Source organism: Semicossyphus pulcher, unplaced genomic scaffold (genome assembly GCF_022749685.1).
Source record: "Semicossyphus pulcher isolate SPU_LCO1_2020_fin unplaced genomic scaffold, fSemPul1.0.p SCAF_13, whole genome shotgun sequence".
In the NCBI taxonomy this organism is placed as follows: domain Eukaryota; kingdom Metazoa; phylum Chordata; class Actinopteri; order Labriformes; family Labridae; genus Semicossyphus; species Semicossyphus pulcher.
In genome coordinates this window covers 18,342,278-18,364,676 of record NW_027211637.1, presented here as the reverse complement: position 1 = coordinate 18,364,676, position 22,399 = coordinate 18,342,278, and the positions used below count along the sequence as shown (strand labels likewise).

Here is a 22,399-nt window from a genome sequence, read left to right as displayed (position 1 = left end):
TGTTTATCACGGCCCGGAGCCTACGCCGGGCCCGATACCTCTGCAGATCCGCCTGCCAGAAAAACTTTTATGATGAAATGTGAGGCAGGAAAAAGGAGGTGAGGACAAACAGAGAAGCTGTTTTCTTTAAGCCTCTGTTTAACTTTGCTAACCGGTGTCCAGAATCCACATTTGGCTGTCATTGCAAGCATGAGAGAGGAAATCAAGGAGAATGAGTGTGTGTTTTTGCACGTGTGTGCAAGGTAGCATGTTTAAGTGCAGGTACATGTGTGTGCATGTAGGAAACTGTTGCATGAACTCGTTATTTTGTGACCGTATTTGTTTTAAGAAATTCCAATGAATTAATAGTTTTGCAACCGCAGAAACTTGAAATCATATCAAGGTCGTTTTTTTAAATCATATGGTGTTGAGTGACGGGCTGGAAAGCTTAAGTAGAGTCTGGGGGGAAGATTTTGTGATAAAAATGTGTTTGTAATTCATCTAATCAAAGGAACGCCTCAGCGCAATCTCAGATGTCCCCTTTGGATTTGAGCTGGACCGGACTGGACGCTAGCGGGCCCCTCTACCTCTTTCCCCTCACCTGTCAATTTCTTTCTCTTTCTCTCATAATCTAAACAAAACAAAAACTCTGATAGAAAAACAGAATGTAATCCCAAGTGTGTAATTGCGTAGGCGGAATGTGTACCTGAGTCGTCCCTGAGAAATGTGGGCGTTTTTTTCTGTTTTGTATGTTATGGAAACCGACAGTCAAAGTTGGGAAATATGGGCCTGTCCCAAAGACAACTGGGCTATAGGACACGAGGGATTTTTCACACCGACATGTCACTTTGTCTCTCCACGGGACCCGCACCTTTAAACGGCAATAGGAAAAACTCCTGTAGAGTTTGGAGCGTGGCTGGAGGGATGGAGTGTTGAAAGAGAGGGAGTAGTGGCCCGGGCGAGGGAGAGGTGTTGTTGGAAGGGGACGTTGAGGAGAGCGGGACCAGTGGGAAGGGAAAATTCGAGAGGAAATTGAAGGAGAAGCGAGGGGTTAATCACCTTGACTTGTTAGCTGTCGATCATCTCAGCGTGCGCGCCTGCTGATAAAGACGTACAGTATTTCCTGTTACAGACCTGCTGATGGAGTAATGGTTTTTAGCGGATAGGCGGCAGGTCGTCTCTATCCACCTTCTGTTATTTATCTCCCCCCTTGGTTTCACCCGGACTCCTCTCCATCTCATCTGATCCGTCCATCTCTCTCTGCTTGTTTGCGTGTACCCTGCCTGGCAGCGGTGAGTGCTTTAAGAGGGTATTAGCAGGGCGTCTGTACAGTACTATCACAGCTTAGTGGGCCAGTGCAGGTGAGACAGCAGGGATTTCCTGTTAGGCCTCTCTGCTACATTCTTGCTAAATTGCTCCTTGCCAGGTGGGGTTCGGGGAGGGGGCGTAGGTCTCTCTTCCCCCCCCTTTTTTTGTCTCATACACACGCACACACTCACATAGCACCGCATGGGTATCAGCACGGGTGATGTGCGTGCTCTAACATACTGTACACACAAAGGATTAGTGGTGTCACCAGTGTGCGTGTGTATCTGTGTGTGTGTGTGTGAGCTGGTGTGGAGTGGGGAGGACAGAGCAGGGCTCAGTATTAGACTCTGGTTGTCTGCCAGATGAGCAATATGAGATAAATACTTCACCATCTTACACCTGGGGGTCCTGGCCTGCTTCTAATGCTCCTGCTTGAGAGGGGCCCTGAGTGTGTTTGTGGCCTTCAAAGTGCACTCTCATTTTACACGTGCAGTCGTAGCTCTCAATTGTCTTTTCAGTAGTGTCAGTTGTGTTTCTGTGGAAGTAATGTTGTTTTTAATGTTTTGCTGTCTTAAATATTCCCATCAAGTGGTGAAAGATGTCTTCCAGTAATCCATCCATCCATTATCTATGCTGCTTGTCCTGTTCAGGGTCGCGGGGGCTGGAGCCAATCCCAGCTGTCAGTGGGCGAGAGGCGGGGTTACACCCTGGACTGATCACCAGTCCATCACAGGGCTGACACATAAAGAGAGACAAACTTTCACGCTCACTCTCACGCCTACGGGCAAATAAGAGTCACCAATTAAATCCTTGTGGGAGGAAGCCGGAGTACTCGGAGGGAACTCAGGCATGCATTGAGACAACATGCAAACTCCACACAGAAAGGCCCTATTCGTTCAAATCGGGATTCGAACTAGGAACGTTCCAGCTGTGAGGCGACAGTGCTAACCACTGCACCACCGTGCAGCTGCAATATCATAAAGTAAACATACTAAATTAAACACACAAAGTTCTGCTGTTTAGTTTTAAAGTTATAAGATTTTCAGTTAAATAAATGTCTGTGGAGTCACTATCTATCGCCGAATGAGGAAACACAATGGTGATTGAGCCTATGGCACATGAGTCTTTGCATTTGCAGTAGGCTATATAATATTATTACGGACTGAGTGTTTGGTGCGACATTCAAGGAAAAAATCACAAGTGGCGCCCAGTTAGTGATGCGTTTTCCATCACCCAGCAGTGGTTGGTCTGCCAGAGAGGAGCGGCTGCGTTTCTGGTCTCTGCAAGTGTTGCGAATAAACAGAATGTTTAACCATCTCTTTAATCTGTGGACAGCATCTTAATGTCAGAGCTGTGCAGAGCTTTGTGTTCTTTTAGTCAAGCCTTATTTACAGTATAACAGTGCCTGATATGAACACAGGCCTGATACATGTCGCTAAGTAAGCTATGTTCCTTTAAAATGTAGTGAAGTAGATAAAAAGCTTTGAAAATGAACTCAAGTTAAGTACAAGTGACTCAGACTTGACCAAATAACTTTCCACCACTGCTCTCTCCCTCTCTTGTTACGCCGCCTGAAAAATAGTTGAGACATGAGATGGAGAGAACAACAAAGCCGGGGCTCTCTAAGTGTTTTCACACAGCCACCTCTGTGTCCAAGTAACGCTTGTTAAAATATCTGTTAACGAGGCCTCCCTCTCTGCTTCCCTTTATCTGCAGTCTGTGTGTGTCTTTTGAATTAATATAAAACACACATGCACACCTCCAAATTAAGTTCAAATAGGTTCACTTGTGGTATAAAAAGTGCTGGAAATATAGTCAGAGGAGCACACAGAGTGTCTATGACAGCCAGCTGAGAGACTGTATGTGTGTGTGTGTGTGACTGTAGGCGTTGAAGCAGAACACTGATACACGTCCAATAAGAAGTTTGGAGGGAGTTTGGATCTCACTCATCTCGTTGCTCACAGCCAAACACAAAGGATTTTTATGTGTGAGTGTGAAGTGTGTGAGCGGTCTGATCTATGTCAGCCCTGACCCAATCACACAGCACTCTCAATAACGAGTGATGGGACGGGCTCCAGGCTCCTTCTGTCACACACACATTTTTACTGCTTCGGTTCACAGTGGTTCATTTTATGGACAGTAGGTGAAAAAAGCTGAACTTTTACTACTTTCAAATGTCAACAAGTGAGAGTGTTGAGAAATGTCAGTTCCAGTGCTGAATAATAACATCTGGGCCACCTGAGTGAGAGCTGGGGGAAAGTAGGGTGAGCTTTCCTAATCTTGCATTTGCATCTCTTTGTATTTATATAAGTGTTTCTCGTTTACTGTCTCTTTGCCTGTCAGTAAACTGTCCGTCTATTACAGATTACTTTCAACATAAGCTGTCCATCTGCCTGTCTTGTTAATGTCTTCCTTTCCCCGCCCTTCTACCTGTCATTTGGTACAAGAATGTGTTTTCCAGCAGATCTCAGTCTGACTATATGTTGTTGTAACCTTTAATTGGTCTGACTCTTTATTGGCTCTTAAATTCTTGTCTTGGGTCTTCTCTAGGTAGATGCTCTGCGAGTGCGTCTGGAGGAGAAGGAGCAGTTTCTCACCAAGAAGACCAAGCAGCTGCAGGACCTGACCGATGAGAAGAGCACGCTCACGGGAGAGATCAGAGACATGAAGGACATGCTGGATGTGAAGGAGAGGAAGGTGAATGTCCTGCAGAAGAAGGTAAGCGAGTCCAGCTAGCTGCAGCTTCATACAGTGGTACATGGGGTGTAGCCAGACCTGAAGTTCAGATCAAACTTATTTCTTGTAAATTAGCACTTTTATTCTTAGATTAAATCAGAGTCACTGGACTCATCAGTTCTCCTCAAAACTGCAGATTCAGGGCGCTGGTTTAGATCAGCTGCTAGAGCAGGAGTCTCATATACAGAAGCTACAGAGCACAGCGCCTCGGCCCCAGGTCATTTCCAGTCTCTTCTCCCCATGGCAGGAGGTCAAGCTTGTTTTCAGCAAAGTTCTGGTGAGCCCATTTTAGGTCGGTTGTAAATGTTTATTTACTGCTGGATGCTGGATCACTTGTCTGTATTCTCCAGTTCGGACACTGGACAGTTTATTAATATCTGTGGGCACGATTGTCGGTGCCACAGGTAGTTATGTTTGAGGATAAGTGTGTGTGTTTCTGGGAGTATTAGAGAGAGCACGCATCAAAATCAGTGCATATGATGGAGAGCTTGTTGTTGGAAAAAATTATATTTAATTCTTATCGGTTAACGATAAATGACCGTTAACAGGGGTCAAAAAATCAAAATTAGCATCCCTACATTGTACATTGTATAAATAGCAGACGGACAAAGTTAGCTTCTAGCTGGTGAACGTAGGATAAAGCTAAATTTGTTCCATCAGGACAAAAGAGCTTAAAGTGAGTAAATAATGGACCTCAGTTTAAAAGATGGATGTGTAAATGTGTAACTTTTTTCTAATACGTCCTCTTCATAGTTTATGATATAACATTTTGGTTACTGTTGCTGGCTTTGAAATCGACTGTGAATGTGCCTGTTATTTGATTGATTGAACGAGTTCCCAGAGCGATCTGCTGCTCAGTCACAAACAGTTACACACAGATACCTTCACGCATAAACTGTAAGTGAAAGCAACATCTTATTTTCCAGAGCATCCCACAATTCCTTTAATGTCTAAATATAACATATACTATGCATAAATCTATATGCACCTCTTCTCACTCTCACACACACAGTGTTACAAAAGCACACAAACCCTCGCACGGCATGTCTCAGAGGCCTTAATGACTTTTATAAGGTTAGCCATTCAGACGGGGCCCGTGGCCACCTGTGGCGTGCATGTTGGTAATTCCTCCATAGACCAATTACACACACATAAAGGTCCCCTCTGAACTTCCTTGTTTCCTCTCATGTCCTCAAATTAGATCTCCCGCTCTCTCCTCCCACCCTCCCCCTCGCTGAGCTTAATGAGAAAGGGCTCCAAAGGTCACGTGCAGTGCCATCACTGTGTGTCTATGTATGTGTATGTGCATGCATGAATATGTTAAAATGCATTATGATGTTTGTGGGACCTCCCTGTGTGAGAAATTTAAAGATGACCTTTATGTGCACCTTGTGCTGTACTCCTCTGGGTCCCACCTACAGCTCTTTATTTGAGCCAATTAAAAGGCTTATTCATAGCAGATAAATGCTTATTAACTTTTAAGGTCGGATGATGAGGCAAACATTAGGTTTATGCTGCCTGTCATTTTGTTGATGGCTGGCTACTCATTGGCCAGTTTGCTCTCGCTCTGCGTGAAGCCTCCCTCTTCTCTACATACCTGTGTGTTCCTCCTATTCTATCTAGAACACACACTTCTCCTTACTCACGTTATTGCTCCTTTTAGTAAAAGCCTTCCTTATTCCTGATGCAACAGTTCATCTCTAAAATCCAGCAGTAATCGAGCACAATTTAGCCTGCAGCAATATGAGATAGATATGCCTTGCTGGAAATAGGCAATTAATGTTATGGAACTGTTTCCTACATGTGTTAACATGAAATTAATGCAGGAAGTGACAGATGTTTCACTCCATAAACTACGCTGTAGCTAATCCAAACTGTCTTTTTTGCAACAGTCACTGGGAGCTGAAGCTTGTAGTGTCATGTGTAAAGGGACAGACAGGAGCGGAGCTAGGAGTCAAAGCTGGTTTCCCTCTTCTGGGTGTTATACTCTCTTATGAAATACACAGGCAAGCACTGTGAAGGATTTAAGTCTTCACATTTAATAGTAAGTCCACCCAAGACAAGAAATCAAGTACGTATTTCCGTACCTAGTTCCTTACCTTTATAGAATTGACCCTGATTGTGTTTAAACTTTTGGTATAAGTGCACTGTACTTACAGAAAACTTCTCTTTGTTACCAAATTGCTAATAAATGTAACTGTAACTCAAAAATATTATCTCGGTGCAGCTGCAGTTGCTGTATTCATCCCTGCAGGCCCAGATGGCGTTGACACTGGTGTCATTTGGATCCTAATATCTGAAGTCAAGCTTAGCTCTATGACCATAAGGTTCAGCTGTATTTCAACATCTTAAGCTGTTTGTCCCTCTTAAGTGTACTTTGTCAGCGTAATGCTAGCAATAGCTAACACCTTGTTAGCAAGAGTCCTTGATGGTTACAGCCTCCAACAAATAGAGATAAATGTTAAAGTGCACACACATAACTCCAATGTCCATGGTTCCATTTGGGCTGCAAATCTTTCTCCCTATCATACCTCTATTTCTCTGCATGTTTCATATCTGCCTGGATAAAATCAGCTCACCAATACATGGACGTGTCCATCCCTACCTAATTCTACACCCTTGAGTTATGTAAATCACCTTATTTTGGTCTTCACTTACTCATTTTTTATTGTGATTTAACCGGCATAAATCCATTTGTCAGCATACATTAAAGAGATTTTATAGGAAGTCTTTCTTCAGTAGACTGTGTTTCCAATGAAAACTGGTCACAGGCCACAGTGAGGTCTGTGGATTACCCGGCGAGCAGGCCATTGTTTCTGAATAAAAACTTTTTTAAAATTAAATTCTGGGAGGACCACAGATTTAATCCTCTTGTATCTGGGCGGCTCCAGAAAACCTGGTCAAATAAAACTTTATCTGTTTGGCCAGAAACGTCACGAGGACACAAGAAAGTATATTTATTTTTGTTTCAATTTGGTTGAACCAACCCTGTATCATGTTAGGATCATATGATGGCAATATTTCGAAACAGACAAATGCAAAAAGAGTCCAAAATACTGTGGGCTTGTTAAGTGTGATTTAGGAAAGTCTCTATTCACCGACACTATAACTTACAAGGGGAAAGACAGGAGTGTAATTGGGAAGCATATCTTGCTGTATCAGTTATTGTATTCAAGTCGTAAAAGACATTTTACCGTCCCTGCGTGTTTTAAGTCTTCCCAGGACAGGATGAAGCTTTCCCTGATACATCCTGTATCTAAATATCAGGGGTACATTTATCTCAATAAAGCAGACTTTTGTGACATGTCAAAATATTCTGAATAGAGAAACAGAAAGATGGGTTGAGAAAAAGGTGAACGGTGGGTCGGCAGAGAAGGTTACGAAAGTCCTGCGGAAAAATATATTCAGAGGAAAACGGTTGATTGAGTTTCTGGCCTCTTCCTCATAAAATTATCATGTCTGAATGAGTGAACAGTTCACAGGGCTATTAATCTGTTGTATATATTCCCCATTGATGAAAAGAGTCAATATCTATGCCAGATAAACATGTGTCATCCTCCTGGACAGCTTTGAGGGTTAAGAGGATGCATCTGTGTTATTACGACGAGCTCTCTATCTTCACTACAAACAGGTCCAACTCCCCACCACCTGCAGTGTTTCTGATGATGACACATGCTGATGACAGGTCAGCTGGTGTGTCATAATGGTTTTCTGCCTTTGGGTGTTGTCTGCAAGTCCGCTCGTGAGGAATTGACATCTGGAGAACTAAGAGCAAAAACCGTCTGTTGGATGTTTATGAGGGTGAAGTATGAAATGGAAAGGGAAGATATTGAAAGAATGTAGATGTAAATAACAACAAGAAGTCTGTTTGATGTATCAAACTGTAGTTTGAGAACCTGTTCTGCAGTTTTGTATTATTTGAATTATATATCACACCTTTCTTCCTGGACTCTTCCTGTGTTGATTTGGATGGTTTAAAGCGGTCCGTTTGTCTCTTTGATTGTTTTCTTTAATATAGACAGTGACCTTGCAAGTTACCCTTGCAAGAGGGTGTCTGACTTTATTCTTTTTAAAGTCTTTTAAAAGTCTTTTTTTCTATTGTAAGCCAAAGCTTACAAAGGGTAAGCTTTGGCCTCAGCGCCATAATGAAGATCTGTCAACATATCCTCCTTTGTCATTCATTGGACCCTGCAAAGCCGGTGTAAAGCCGCCCCAGTGTGTTTTTAAATAGCGTTCCGGCATTGCGAAAGCAAAACGTGCACGAGGTGTAAACAAACAGCGCGTGCTTCGAATACACACACACGGTGCTGTTCCGCCCTGCCGGCTCTGCAGTTTACACAGACGCCGTTTCGCCTCTGTTACGCCTCTGTTACTACCTCTGAGGCTCAGAGGCAGAACGACTTCGGCCCACCATTCTGCCTCTGTGCTTTCTACATAGAAGATGGAACGTAACAGAGGCTTAATAATCCCACCTTGAACTGGCAGTGTAAAAAGCCCTCATGTTAAAATGGTGGAAATGATGATTAGTAAAGTCCACCCTTTTAGGGCCTGTCCTCGAGCGCTTTTTGCGCTGGCAGCGCCCACGACCTCAATTTCAGAGCGTCTCTCACCGGCGTGTACTGTTGCTAGGTTACAAATGTTGTCTGGCGGCACTTCCGTTTCCCTTTGTAGTGACCTTTAAGTCTGTTTTAAATTGCTCTGTATGCTTAATATCGCCTTTTTTTTTTAAAGATTATTTTTTTGGCCTTTTGGCTTTATTTTTTATAGGACAGCTGAAGATAGACAGGAAATGTTGGGAGTAGAAAGTGGGGGATGACATGCACAAATGATCGGCAGACCGGGAGTCGAGCCTGCGATCAGTGCGACGAGGACTGTGGCCTCTGTACATGGGGCGCCTGCTCTACCGACTGAGCTAAACAGCGCCCCTAATATCGCCTTTTATTCAAGGAAATAAAACATGAAAACATTGGAAAGGAATCCTGGCATTAGCAGCAGCTCTACACCAGGAACCAGCTGGTTTCTTGTTGAAAAAATTGATATCGTAGGTCCCGCCCCTTCTTGAATTTGATTGGTTAGTGAGGGAGAAGTGACACTGACGCATACGGCGGTGTTCCAAAAGTTGTACTATTTTTAATTGAGAGTGCAGCGACAAAAATCAGCTGACACAGAGGGCGTTTTTGTGCTGAGGAAACTGAGAGCTAAAAAACGCCGTTAGTGGACACAGGCCCTTAATTTGGCCATCACTTTATAATACATAATGTATACTTCAAATACAGGGGAAATGGACCCAGGCGAGTGGGCAGGTGAGACCCATATAAAGACATGTTGAAAATAGTGCATCACTGCCGAAACTACTTTGAAATGAAGCATATTTCTCTCTTTGGTGCTTTATTTTCTATATAAGGATTTTAATCTTTTCCACGGGGCCTCTTTACGGACAGTCAACACGACTTATAGCATGGTACCATGATGTCATTCCTGTAGCTTGAGCCCTGCGTTGATCCGAATACTAAGAGGCTGAATTGAACTAAAAATAATGAGGAACTGGTCCTTAGATGAAAAAAGAAAATGCACATGATCGGTTTGCGTGGATATTTTCAGTCTTACGTATCACAACACTGAACAGTTGCTGCTCTGTTCGAGCCCTGGGTCTGTGAGACCATGACCAATGCATAATGATGCACTTATTTATTTATTTTCTCATTTTTGGTTTCATTTTGTTTTTTCTTTCGCTGGGGGGGTAGGGGCGTGGGAGGTAGACACGCAGAGCCGGTTGTGGTGTGGTTTTGGCATACATGTGTTATTCATGTTCAAACATTGTGGTCGTCTCGATCCATATTCATGCTTTCAAAAAAGGCTGGCTGTGTGCAGAGAAGTATAGTACCCCCTATCAGGTTCCCTTCCTATAGCGACCACAGACACAGAGGTTCGATTACGTCTGCCTGGGCTGCACTGGGCACATGTGTGTGTATGTTTGTGTGTGTGTGTATTGAAGGATGTCCTGTACACAAGGGTCTCTGTTAGTTATAGTGTCGAGCAGGTCTCCCCTCAGCTCTCTCAGGGGAACCCGTCTCTGTTTCAGCGCACCCTCTGCCAGACTCTTTCAACACTTGCTCTGGCCTGGTGTCATCGCTGGCTCCGGTCCGGTGTCATCGGCACGGCGAGGCCTTTGATTGTGGGAAAAAGTCGAGCGCGAGAGTGATATTGAGATAAATAGAGATGTTCCCTGGCCTTCTACATTTCCTCTCTTTCCTTTCCCCTGCTTTGATGTCTCTCTCTGTGGAGCAATTGCTCTTCTGTCCGTCCATTCTTCCTAATTTCAAGAGCTTCGGTTGCAGCACACGCTGCATGTTCATGTCCCTTGTTGAATCAACGGATGCATAGCGTCTAATGACTGCCTTGTGTTATTTTCTTATTCATTTGTACAAACTACTGTAGCCCTGCATGCTTACGCTGATTCCCAAAAAAAATTGTTAGTCCCTCTTCCTCCCCTCTTCTCTCCCGCCTCCTCCATGTTTTACGCACCACCCCAAAACAACAATGGCACTTTTCAGTATGATGCAAATGTATAGTGAGGGGAAGTGCTGCAAGGAAAATATTAGCCCAGCATTAGCACAGTGTTTATTATGCGTGTGAGTGTCCACATATATTCTGTATACACAAACAGATATGTATGAATGACAATGATCTGTCTTTGCAATTTTAAACTACTTCCTAACGCCACAGGATCCGTGTGCGCCGCGACCTCCGGAGTTGATCGCGCCGACTCTAGTCAATGCTCGTGTTTACGCCCGTGTTCTCGCTTCAACCACGCGGCAGATCGTTCCAAACAGGAAGTCAGACACAAAAACAGCATAGAGCATCCGGTCCAAAAGAAAACACCATGTAAAGACTCCTGTTTTTATATCCAATCACCACATCAACATAACGTCATAACCGGGGGCTCGAGTCAGTCGGTCAGAGGGTCCCAGAGGTTATTCTACGCCATGGACAACGAGAAGTTTATCTCGGAGGTGCAAACTGAACTGTTGTCTGTGCTGCTCTGTTTTAACATCGATGTTATCACGTGATTCCCGCGCGTAAATGTAGTTCTCCCGCGACCTTGTGATCTCGCGAATCCAGCTGCTTGGGCCAGAGCTCTGCTGCGCTGCACTCTGTCTGGCAGACCAGAACCACAGCGCACACGGAACGCGGTGGACAGGGATCCTGTAGGGTATAGTTGTAACAGTAATGTATTGAGTGGTCGTGTAAAATGTTAATATCGCCCAATGACATGCCAGCACAAGGGCTGGGTCTCAAACCTCTATTCTCCTAGATTAGTGAAGGAAATGTGACCTCTTCACAAAGTTCTTGTAGCGCTGTATCTGTTAGCTTCCTGAGGATGTGACTTAATAAACAGTGAATCTTGACACACTTAGAAAATTCCATGTTAATAATCCTAACGTTTCTCAGAGATCCCCTGAACTCTTCTGCATGCCTTCCTGCATGTGTGTGTGTGATCTTGATAGATCTGCGATGAGGCCACCAATGCCTTTCATCCTAATGGATTCCATCTGACCAATCACAGCACAGAGACATGGTAACAGATAAGCCCGTCGGAGCTGGGGAGGTTCCGGTAAACAGCCTGTGATAGCCCCCCTCCCCGCTCTGTGTCCCACTCTGCTCCTATCAGCAATCAGCCGGGGTTAATGGTGAGAGCCTGAGGCTGGCTGATTGGAGCCAGGCTACACATCAGTCAAGACAAACCCAGCGCTGGGCCATATGTCAGGCTCCAGCTATTCAAGTCCTTCTTCTTCCTGACCGCAACACATGTACTCTCCAGTTCAAGAAATGTGACGTGTTGTGAGGACTCGCCCATACCCCACAGGATCCTGATGATGACAGAAGCCATAACTCACACTGACCTGTTCAACCTAACCTGTTGGCAGTCCCCATCTCAACTGTATGTGTACTGTATGGTGTGTTTGACCCATCTGACCAGATCCCTGTGAAGCGGGCCTGGGTCAGAAGCTACAGGTCGAACCATAGCCGCCGTGGTCCTCGCCGGGTGGCCACATTTCTTTCTTTCTTTCATTCTTTCTTTCTTTCTCTCTCTCCCTCATTCTTTCAGATCAAAGGGCTCCCGTTCCTTTCCTCTCCAAAAAGAAGAAAAAGAAAAGAATTAATGCTAATGGTGCTGGGAGCAGAGGAATAAAGCGTCGGGGTAATTACCCAGCAATCACTGCAGCATTCCGCAGCTGAGGGGGGCAGAGATAGGGTCTTGAGCCTAAAGAGCATGGACGTGGATCAACTTGGCCGGCACACACACAGACACACTCACACTCACGTACAGCCCCGCTTGCACAAGTGCAATCCGTCTTCATCGAACAGCTCGGGGTCTGCAGGAGTCTCTCACTGCTCATTTTTGCTTTGCGGTCGACCGGGAGAAATCGCTATGAAAACAACACTCGCTTCGTCTTTCTCGTTGTTTCTCTGTGTCTGCGTTTGTGTGTTGTACACGTGCGTATGTGTTTGCCCGTGTGTGGGTGTGTATTTGATATGTATGAATGCAGTGGAGGGTCTCTGTGTGAATGACTTTCTGCAGGAATGCGCAGGAAGAGGGGGAGGATGTCTGCTTGTCATATGTGTAAGTGCAATATGCAGCCCCCATCGCCTGAACCTGGCCTAGCATTCGTGATAATAATCACAGGCGAGTGTGTGTGCGCGCGTGCGTGTGTGTGTATTCCTCAGAGATCAGTACTGTATGTTCAGAATAAGCCACATGTTACAATGGCTGAACAGAAATAGATGAGCGTGTTTGTGTGTCCATATGCAAATGTCAATATACGAACAGCAGAGCTTATTTATCAAGCTTCTTAAATATTGTTATTATATTTTTCTCCAGTTGGGTATCATTATGAAGAAAGATTTTCTTTGTGGTAACTTGAATGCACCTGTTGCTCACACTGCCAATAAACACTCCGTCCTTAAACGGGCTGTAATGGTTTAAAATAATAGTTGCTGGGTTTGAATTTGCGCCTCATCTCTAGCCTGTGGTTTCGACTTAACTTTAACCGTGAAGGACTCTTTTGGGTTCAGCGACTTTGGTTAGTGTTGGTGTTGTAACCTATGACTGTAACGTGCTTTTAGCCTACACGCACTGCTGAAACAATTCAGTGAACCCTTGCCTCCTCACCACCTCGCTGACGATGGCAGCTGCACTCATCTGTTCAGGAGATCTTATCAGCAACTCTTTGGCTTCCACCTGGAGTTTCATAACGTGCAGTGGGTGTTTCACTGGTTTCATGCAGTATGCCATGAATTCAATTTGATTATCAGTAATTCGTTGGTAAAATGCAACCTTTGGGAACGAGAAACCCAGACACTTTCGCCACTAAATAAGGGCTGTTTTTTTCTTGAAAATAGTTTTAAGCATTAGTCATTTTTCAGACCCAATTTTGTCCTTTTTAGCATCATTTCTTTCTTATTTGGTGCCTTGCTTCTTCTTTTTTTTGACGCTGGTTGAGGTTTTGGGGCGGCTGTGGCTCAGTGGTAGAATCGGTCGTCTCTCAGGAAGGTTGGGGGGTCGATCCCTGACTGCTACAGTCACATGTCGAAGTGTTCTTAGGCAAGACACTGAACCCTGAATTGCTCCCGAAAGCACAGCCATCGGTGTATGAATGTGCCAATCTCCTGATTGGAGATTGGCACTTAGGCCTTTGCGATCACTGTGTGAAAGGGTGAATGTGACATGTAGTGTAAAAGCACTTTACCTAAGTACAGTCCATTTACCATTTACCATTATTGATTGTAACTATGGTAATTTGATGAGGTCATGCGTCTGAAAAATAAAGAAAAAGTGGCTTGTTTAAAAAATCTTAATGAATACTGATGAATGAGACTCATCATGTTTTCTGTATGCTTTTTTTTGCGTAGTCAAAGTGCCTACTTCTCTCTGCTTTTGTGTATGTTTATGTGCCTGTGTGCCTGCATTCAAATTAGAGTATTTGTGTGTGTGTGTGTGTGTGTGTGTGTGTGTGTTCCCAAAGGACACAGAGCACCTTTGTATTTCTTAACAGGCGCTGGTGGTTCGGAGCGAAATAAATGTTGGGTAAATGGAGAGAACGCTACTCAGAGAGTCACTGGCCTCAGCCGTAATCAAAGTGAAGCCCGTAGAAAATTCTGTCTCTTTCATGCTTCTCTTAGTTTGACTTTCACAAAACTTTCTTTTCTTTGGCTGCAGGATAGGCAACAACCTGCCTCTTTGGCTTATTCACTCCGGGTCCTGCCTGTGCTTGGTTTGCAGGCAAAAGACATTTGGTAGAGAACAGCACAGATGATAGAGAGAGACACGTACGCGTATGCAGGTACACAATGGCTCAATACAGAGGCAAGCTTTGGCAGAAAGATCAGAGAAAAGGCCTCTTTGTCATTATTGCATTAGGGAGAAAGATTTACAACTCTCTTAGTCATACAGTGATGAGAAGAAATCAAAACTGTCCTCTAATAAACTATACAATGACCTTTCCTTTTCCTTGTTTGGAAACGCGTGCATGATTGCAGATCGTGAGCATCGTGCTCTTTGACCCTCCCTTCTTTTTCTCCCTCTCTCGGGCACAACTCGTCTTATGAAGTCATCGCGCTTCGTCGTTCTGCTCGATAACAGATGAGTAATTTCTCCTCAGGCGAGGCGGCGTGACATCAGGAAGGTCGTTTGAGGGAATCAGGGGAGAGGTGTGATTTCTTGCTTTAAGGGTCTCTGTGTCACGTTGTCCTAAAGTTAACGGTCTGGAGAGATCTGTTCAGGACAGCTGTGGGAATATTGTGTCGGGTCCTTTTTAGTACAGTGAGAGTTTATGTGTAGCTGAAACTCTTATTCATGGAAACTTATAATGAATACACGGGGCCTGTTGCAGGTAATACCCACATGGGGGCGCCAGCTCACACGGTAAACAACCTTCTGTCTGTGTTGCTCTGTTTCACAGGCAGAGTCAGGGTGGTGGTGGGAAGCAGTGGGGGGACAGGGGTTAAATGAAGTGCACGCACACCCTCCTCACACTAAAAAGGTCACTGTCTTCCCTGAGCCTCACAACCAAGCTGTGTTTCTCTTTGAAGAGCCACATCTGAGTGCTCAGCAGCAGGAGGAAGTCCTTTATTAAGCAGGGAATCAACAAGCTGTAATGCAGGTTTGCATGTTTAAGTATTCTGAAACATGCACACACAATCATAAAGTTTAATATGTACATGCGTTACTCGGATGGCAGTATTTTGGAGTGCATGAAGTAGCAATTTGATATTTGCAGTTTGGAGTCTTTCATCATGTTTCTGTCTGACGTTGACCTAGATTTCTCTGGGGAAGTACACGCTGCGTTACTACATCTCGTCCAGTTTGTGGTTCTCGTCCTCCGTGTATTCGTGTGTGTCTACATGCGTGCACATGCGTGCCGCTGCCAGAGACGCTGGCTTTTACTACTGTCCCTGTCATATTTTCAGAGGTGATGACAAGCGCAGAGAAATGAGTTGCCTCTCAGAAAGGGTGACCAATTATTGTTTGGTATTTTTATTGGTCCAAAAGAGTTTTAAAAATACAAATGATTGTATTTTTATGGTGGTCATGCTCCACGCTGGTCTCCTTTGTGTTCTGCAGAAATGACTCCCCGGAGGCCTCAGAGTTCTACTTTTTAGTTTGGATGGAAGACAGACGGGTCGACCGGGTTTGTGGTTCTGCTCCGAAACGCGCTGCTTTTAGATCAGTGTTGTTTTTTTTGCCAGAAACACGGCCTGATACTGTTTCACTAACTTTTCTCCCATCGCATTAGAGCTCTGCTCGTTCTAATCATGAACATACTCTAAAGCATTCTTGTCAGCCCACTAAACAGAGAATAAAGTCTTGTTGACATCTATTAACTGTCTAACTTAACAAGAATGTTTGTCAGCTATTGTTTGAGACTTGGGCGACCATGTCCAAGCTCAAGGTCAGTAAAAGGTAACTGCACATCATCACCCCCTCTTTTAAGGAGAACCTGGTCCCGTCCTATCAGCCTGTTGATTAAGTTATCACAGTCAAAACAGTATGGCTGTAAACAGCGGGGAGCCGTGTGTGTGGGAGATGACCGAGACAGACGTCATGATTCCTCAGGAGGATACACGCTCAATGAGACAGACAGTCCACACCGCAGTGCCTGGCCTATAGCTGCCTATCGTTGGTGGTCTGCTTCAGCGGGAGGTGTGTGTGGTTGCAGAGTGGGATGACATATGCACTGTGGTTTAATGATAAAAGTGTGTGTGTGAGAGAGAGCGAGATGCGGGGGTAAAGTCTGAGGTAGCCTCATGCACTGAGAGATAAAATGAATGACTGCTGTTCTCATCATAACAATCGAGCTACTGGCTGAGAGGCCCCCCTCTCTCTCTCCGAGAAAGGCAAACAGCTGCCCCGCGCCGCTCCCGTCCACAGAAAGCATTTCTCTTCACAGAGTATGTTTTGACTTTCAGAACTCGTTCAGAATTCCTCGCCCTCTTTCCCATATCCACCGCTCACGTGACGCGTTCTCATCCGCCGACGCAACGCTCGGCGTTTTTCTGCACAATTTCACAGAAGGCCTAGCGATGAGGCTAAACATTTCATCACGGGGTTGTTATTTTGCGGGACCAGGCCAAAGCAAACTTATGGCTGGTGAAGAATGTAATCATTTATCTAAGACCAGAGGAAACATACTCAATTTAACCTGAAATAGGGCCCTGTGGTACCCAAAGTGACAGGAGCAGGGCCGTGCATGAGTGCGTATGTATATTTGTCGGTGCCTATTCAGGAGAACGAGGTTATGCCAAAGCCACTGAGCTGCTGCTGCGAGAGGCCAAAGCCAGTTATTTGGTTTGTTTGTACTTCCTCCTGTGTTTACTGTGCGCAGAGATAAGCATGTTTAACAGCAGTCTTGTGTAATCTTTAGGGGGGGTTTACCGGTGCTATATGATGTGGATTTAGAGCTCAAGCCTTTGGAAAACAAATGAAAGGTGCTTCGTGAGTCCATTCAGCTAAAAAAAGAGAGAAACGTTAGAGAATGAATTGGAAATAAATCACGTTAACGTCGCCTCTCTCGCTGCGTCTGCTCCGAAATCCTATCCAACACGCCCATTGCAATCATGTATTGCTGGGAATTTAATCTGACTTTGGTAGTGTGAAGCTTTCCCATCATTCCCTGAAGGGTTTAACGTCCCTATCGCTCGTGGAGCGGCCTACCAGAGCCTTTAGCTTGGTTGTGTAATGACTGTCATTAACCTATCAAGATCTGCTGAAGGCTCATGGCTGCTTTTTTCCCACCCACCCCCCTATCCCCTGCCATTTACCCTCCATTGCCAAAATCCAAGATGGCTGCTTTGAATCTTTGCTCTTTCCCTCCAGGGAGCCGCGAACACCAAAGTCTACAGTCTAATTGGATTCATTTGTAAAATACCCATGGAGATTTGGACATTATCTCTCTGTGTACCCATGACTGGAATGTAGTCTGTTCTCCCCACTGGACATTTTTTGGCCTGTCACCATGTGAGTTGAAATGCGGTCTCTTGGTGGCCTGAGGTGCTTTTCTTGTTGTTATTGGATTCTCATGTTCATGTAATTCTCTTTGGTGCATGCGCCTTTCTTCTGCAACACAAGTCGTAATCTGAGAAAGGACCACTTGGGTTAAATTTGGTAATAATGCTTTGCAGGAGTGAGTGAATGATGCTTTGTCTCTCTGTAGAAAAAAAACACGAGCGAGTTGGAATTTTAAAAGATTTTTTAAAAGAATGTCGTTTGTGGTTGTCGAAATTAAAAGGCATAAACAAGTCACCATTTCCTGTTCCCAGATGTTGCTGTCCCTTTGTAACGGCTTTGTAGACCTCTGGAGTCCCGTTGCACTGTGTCCCACTCCAGCTGCATCTGCTAGTGTTTTGTTTGGTACAGCCCCGAGCGTTCTGTGTTTGTGTGTTCGCCTGTGTGGCTAAACGTTCCTGTGCATCTGTCTCTGTGTGTGTTTGTGTTCTATTGCGGATGTCCATCAGATAAAGTCGGTTCAACACCACAACTGGCTATTACACCGGCACTTTATCGACGTGAGGTTAGCCACAGAAAGGCAGATGCAGAGACACATAAGCCCTAAATGTCAATGGGCTGAATTAACTCTTAGCATGACCGCTGATTTACTGAATGAGTGCTGAAGCTGGTTTGGTCACAGCATCCAGTGGTTGTCTTCTACTGAGTAGTAGATTACACTTCCTTTCTTTTCATGGATCCAACTGTCTTGACCCTAAACGCACAGTGGAGGCTTTCATTGCCGTGTTTGAGAGGCCAGAATGGAAGACATTACAGCAGGAAATGGGAAAATCCAGCCAGAGGCTTAGCCCACCATTCAGTGTCTAGATTAATCTTCTCGATGAATTGTCGGTCAATGGGATAATCCCTCCTCAAGGTATTTTGTTATGACCATAGACTGTATAAATAATGGCTGTAGCCCTGTGACGTCACCATGGTTTGTGGACTTCCTTCTTGAAATGGCAGAATGGCATTTTGGCCACGGCCATGTTGTTTTTCTGGAGCCAGAAGTGACCATATTTGGACAAGCGAGTGTGGGAGAGGAGAGGTTTGGAAAAGTTATGGAAAGTTATCAATGTTATACAACTACAAAAGCGCCCATGACTAAATCTTTAGCTTGCAAATGAGCTGGTTGTTATTTCCCACAGAATGAGATTTTATATTCAGCGGTGGCTGCCTGGAGGTGTTTATTTATTAGACTAAAGAAGCTACGCAAGAGCTTGTGGACTGTTTGGAGACTGTTTGCTCGCCCACATCTCCGTTGAGAGAGCGAGCGGCGGGAACCGTGTAACTTGAAAAATGCTCTTCTCATCACAAAACAAAAAACATGAGCACAAAAAAACCCAAAAGAGTCCTGTGACTGACTTTTGCCAAAATTATATCTAGCAGACCACCTGTCACTCAAAGCAACACCCCCCTTAATTATACATACCTTTAGTCTTTAAAGGTATACAACATTTGAATCCATGTACAGTTGTAATGAATAGAGAAATTAGCGATATAGACCAAAACTTTTTATATACCAGGCTGTTCAATTCTGCTGTAAATTCTGCTTATTTTAAAGATACAATCTCGAATATTTCAGTTTCGTGCTCTTGAGTGCCCCCCACTGGCGATAATTGGTAATTACAGGAGCACACTTCCCAATTCAGCCAGATGTCTACAGCTGGCTCTCTTTGTCAAGGTTTTAACTCTTGATTTTCCTCGCTTTAGTTTGTAGACTGTTCGCCATCATCTGAGCGTCAAATTTGTTTCTTTTTCTTTGGATTTTCACTTTTTTTTTTAAGTTGTATCTGTAGTCGTTAATCTTTTCTTTGTTTGTTCAGCCATAGTAGATTACCATTCCCTCGCAACGCTTACAGAAACCGGAAGTGCAGCCACTAAGCTTCCCCTACCCTCTCTGGCAGACCAACCACTGCTGGGTGATGGAAAACGTGTCACTAACTTGCTTGTGATTTTTTCCGCAAATGTCGCACCAGAAACCCAGTCCATAAAAACACGATATACTGCAAATGTTAAGGCTTTCATCAGTGGGCCATCGGCTCAATCAAAATTGTGTTAACTCATTCGGTGATAGATTGCGACTTAACAGACATTTATTTAAATGAAAAAGTTTGAGATTATACCTTTAATATGTGGCATAATGGGGAGTTTCTCGCTGTTGGAGCAAGCCTCCGCTGGCCGCTCAAGGTACTGCAGCTTTTTTTCCCTGCCCCAGAGGTTGCTGCTTGGCTACAACAAGGTCTCCAGTCATGATAGCAGTTTTGTTCACTATAAAAGTGCTACTTAAATTTTGCAGTTCAGTCCAAACTTTTCTTCCCATAATTCTTTCAATCTTTGTGATTGTTGTTCACATCTATATGCTACTAACCAAGGCTCCTCTCTTTCTCCATCCCTGTCCTTCTCTCTTCAGATCGAGAACCTGCTGGAGCAGTTAAAGGATAAGGACAAACAGCTGGCTGGGTTGAGGGAACGGGTCCAGGGCCTTCAAACGGACTCCAGCAACACAGACACAGCCCTGGCCACACTGGAGGAAGCCCTATCGGAAAAGGTACGGAACAGAGGGTTGAGAAAAAGGTAAAGCTGAAGGTAAATAAAAGCTGTTTGTGTAGTTACTGGATGTCTGGAGGGAAGAATTACCCACCGGCAAAAACTTACATGTCAGGTGTGGATGATAAAAACTCACAAATGAAGCCGTTAGACCACCACTTGGGCTCGAACCGTGTGGAAATTTTTACCCATTGAGGCACACAGGTCTTTCAGGAAGCTTGTATACAGCTTAATTAAGTCGCACACTTTGCTATGACTCACTGCCATAATTTACTGACACGGCCTCCTAATTTATAGACCTGGGGCCACACTGGATGAGGTCCTGTCTGAGAACAGTGAGGGAGCTGAGAGAAGGGAGGTATGAGGTGAACATAGACAGAGGATTAGTCCTTGTCAGTAACACAGGGGAGGGAATGATCTATAGAACAAGAGGAGGATAGAAGTTTTAAAGGGGATGGAAAAGTGGAACGGCAGAAGAGGCACAGCCCTGATGGAAGAGGTGGCCTCAGAATTAAGGGAGGTAGAGGTCAAGGAATGCAAGGGTGGAGGCAGAGTTAGAAATTAGTAACTTCTGCGAGACATATGAAAGAAGAAGGAGCAGAGCTGGGAAGAGAAATACAGTCAGTGCGGATCAGACAGGGATGGAAATTCAGATAATTCAGATAAGAGCCAAGAACATATAGAGGGAAAAAAATAGCAGTTGTGAGCGTGAGTGAACATAATGAGAGAGACAGTGCAGACATGATGTGCTGTAAAGTCTCAATGAGATATGTACAGTCCTTGTCTAGTGCTTGTGAAATATCAAGTCATTGCTGCATTATCAATTGGCTCTGAGAAATACAGACACAATCTTGCACACAATACCGTACGTGCACCCATAGGAAGACTGAATGACTGCCATGTGAATTGAGGTGAACCAAGCAGACTCGCTCCATATGGACGGACGGTCGACTGGATGTTGGTCGTAAACATTCCGCTTTTGTTGTTTGCTGGCAACATGAGAGAGCAGCTTGTCTCCATAAAGCCTCACCTCAACACAACTGAGCTAGCATGCTTCCACTAACACTAATGGATGAATGGACTTGTTGGCGAACGTGGGTGTTTTGTTTTCAGTAAAACGCACTGCTTTTCATCGCACAGGTCATTCACCCAATAAAACCCCACGAAATTTGTAGTATTTCTGGGTAAAGACGTTACTTTCGAGGAGCTGGAGTGCTAACGCTAATGGTGTTTTTTTCTCGTCTCCAAAAGCCTTCAGTGATGTGTTTATGAATTTGTCCTTCTGGTTGCGCAGTGCCAGCGGTTCTGATTGGAAGCAGGCTTGAGCACAGTGCAGTTTTGATGTTGTATACTGCCCTGACCATGACCATTGAGACGTCAAATCCTTGTCTTGCAGTATATACACTTTAGCTTAAACTGACTCAGAGCGACTAGATGTTGCTCAACTTTGCTGCATGCATAAGGCTATTGCTAGCATACAGTTACTGCAGTCTAGAGTCTAGAGAAATGATTGCTTTGGCACCGCAGGCTAAAAAATGGTTCCCATTTTCATGTTTGTTTGTACATCAGACTTAAAGATGAATGCTGGTTTAGTTTTTGTTGGCATTGGCTGCAGCTTAAAGGTTTATTGATTTCCCAGTTAGGACAGATGTGAATGTCTCTCTCTCTCTTGTTTTCAAGTGACTGCCACGTTTTTATGTGAACCATACTTTATGTGTTTATGTTTATGCCTTTACATCTGTTAAAATATATTTTTGTTTGCAGCTTTGGCTTTGTTATGCGTGTTTCTACCTGCCAAGAGCAAACTAGTGTTAGGCACCGAAGGAAAAATATTCTACAGGAGCTTCCATGATAGAACTGGAGAGGTGCATCGAATGGTCTGTCAGTATAAATGCTGTTTTAGCCTAAGACGCTTGCATGAAGGAGCAAATGCTTATACAGTTGGATAAACACGTACGTGTACATTGACTCTAAGTTAAATCAACAACAAGAAACACAGTAGCTAGCTTATCAGAGTAAAACAGTTTTAAGTGTAAGGTTAAATACTCTGGTATATTTATCAAAGGGAAAACTGCAACAATTACAATGTGACTTAAATTATTCATAGAAACACATGCTTTAATGCAAGCCAGGCCTCTATTCTCTCTGAAAGCTAACCAAATAAGTGATAAGCAGCAGTTTTAGCTTTGTCTTCTATTATGATAATATGAACAGCTATTAGCAAAGTTTAAAAAACACTTCTTTAGAGATAGAGAGTACCTACATTGTATCTATTAGCTG

The 22,399-nt window shown here is 44.2% G+C and overlaps 1 protein-coding gene across 1 annotated transcript in view; it reads left to right on the top strand.

The window, feature by feature from the left end:
- The window catches only part of LOC138590158 (ERC protein 2-like), a 156,533-nt gene that overhangs the window by 32,836 nt on the left and 101,298 nt on the right, over nucleotides 1–22,399 (top strand). Inside the window, exons 8-9 of the mRNA XM_069660734.1 lie at nucleotides 3,838–4,005; nucleotides 19,983–20,120. Coding sequence (XP_069516835.1) covers nucleotides 3,838–4,005; nucleotides 19,983–20,120 — 306 coding nt within the window. The remainder of the gene's footprint in view (nucleotides 1–3,837; nucleotides 4,006–19,982; nucleotides 20,121–22,399) is intronic.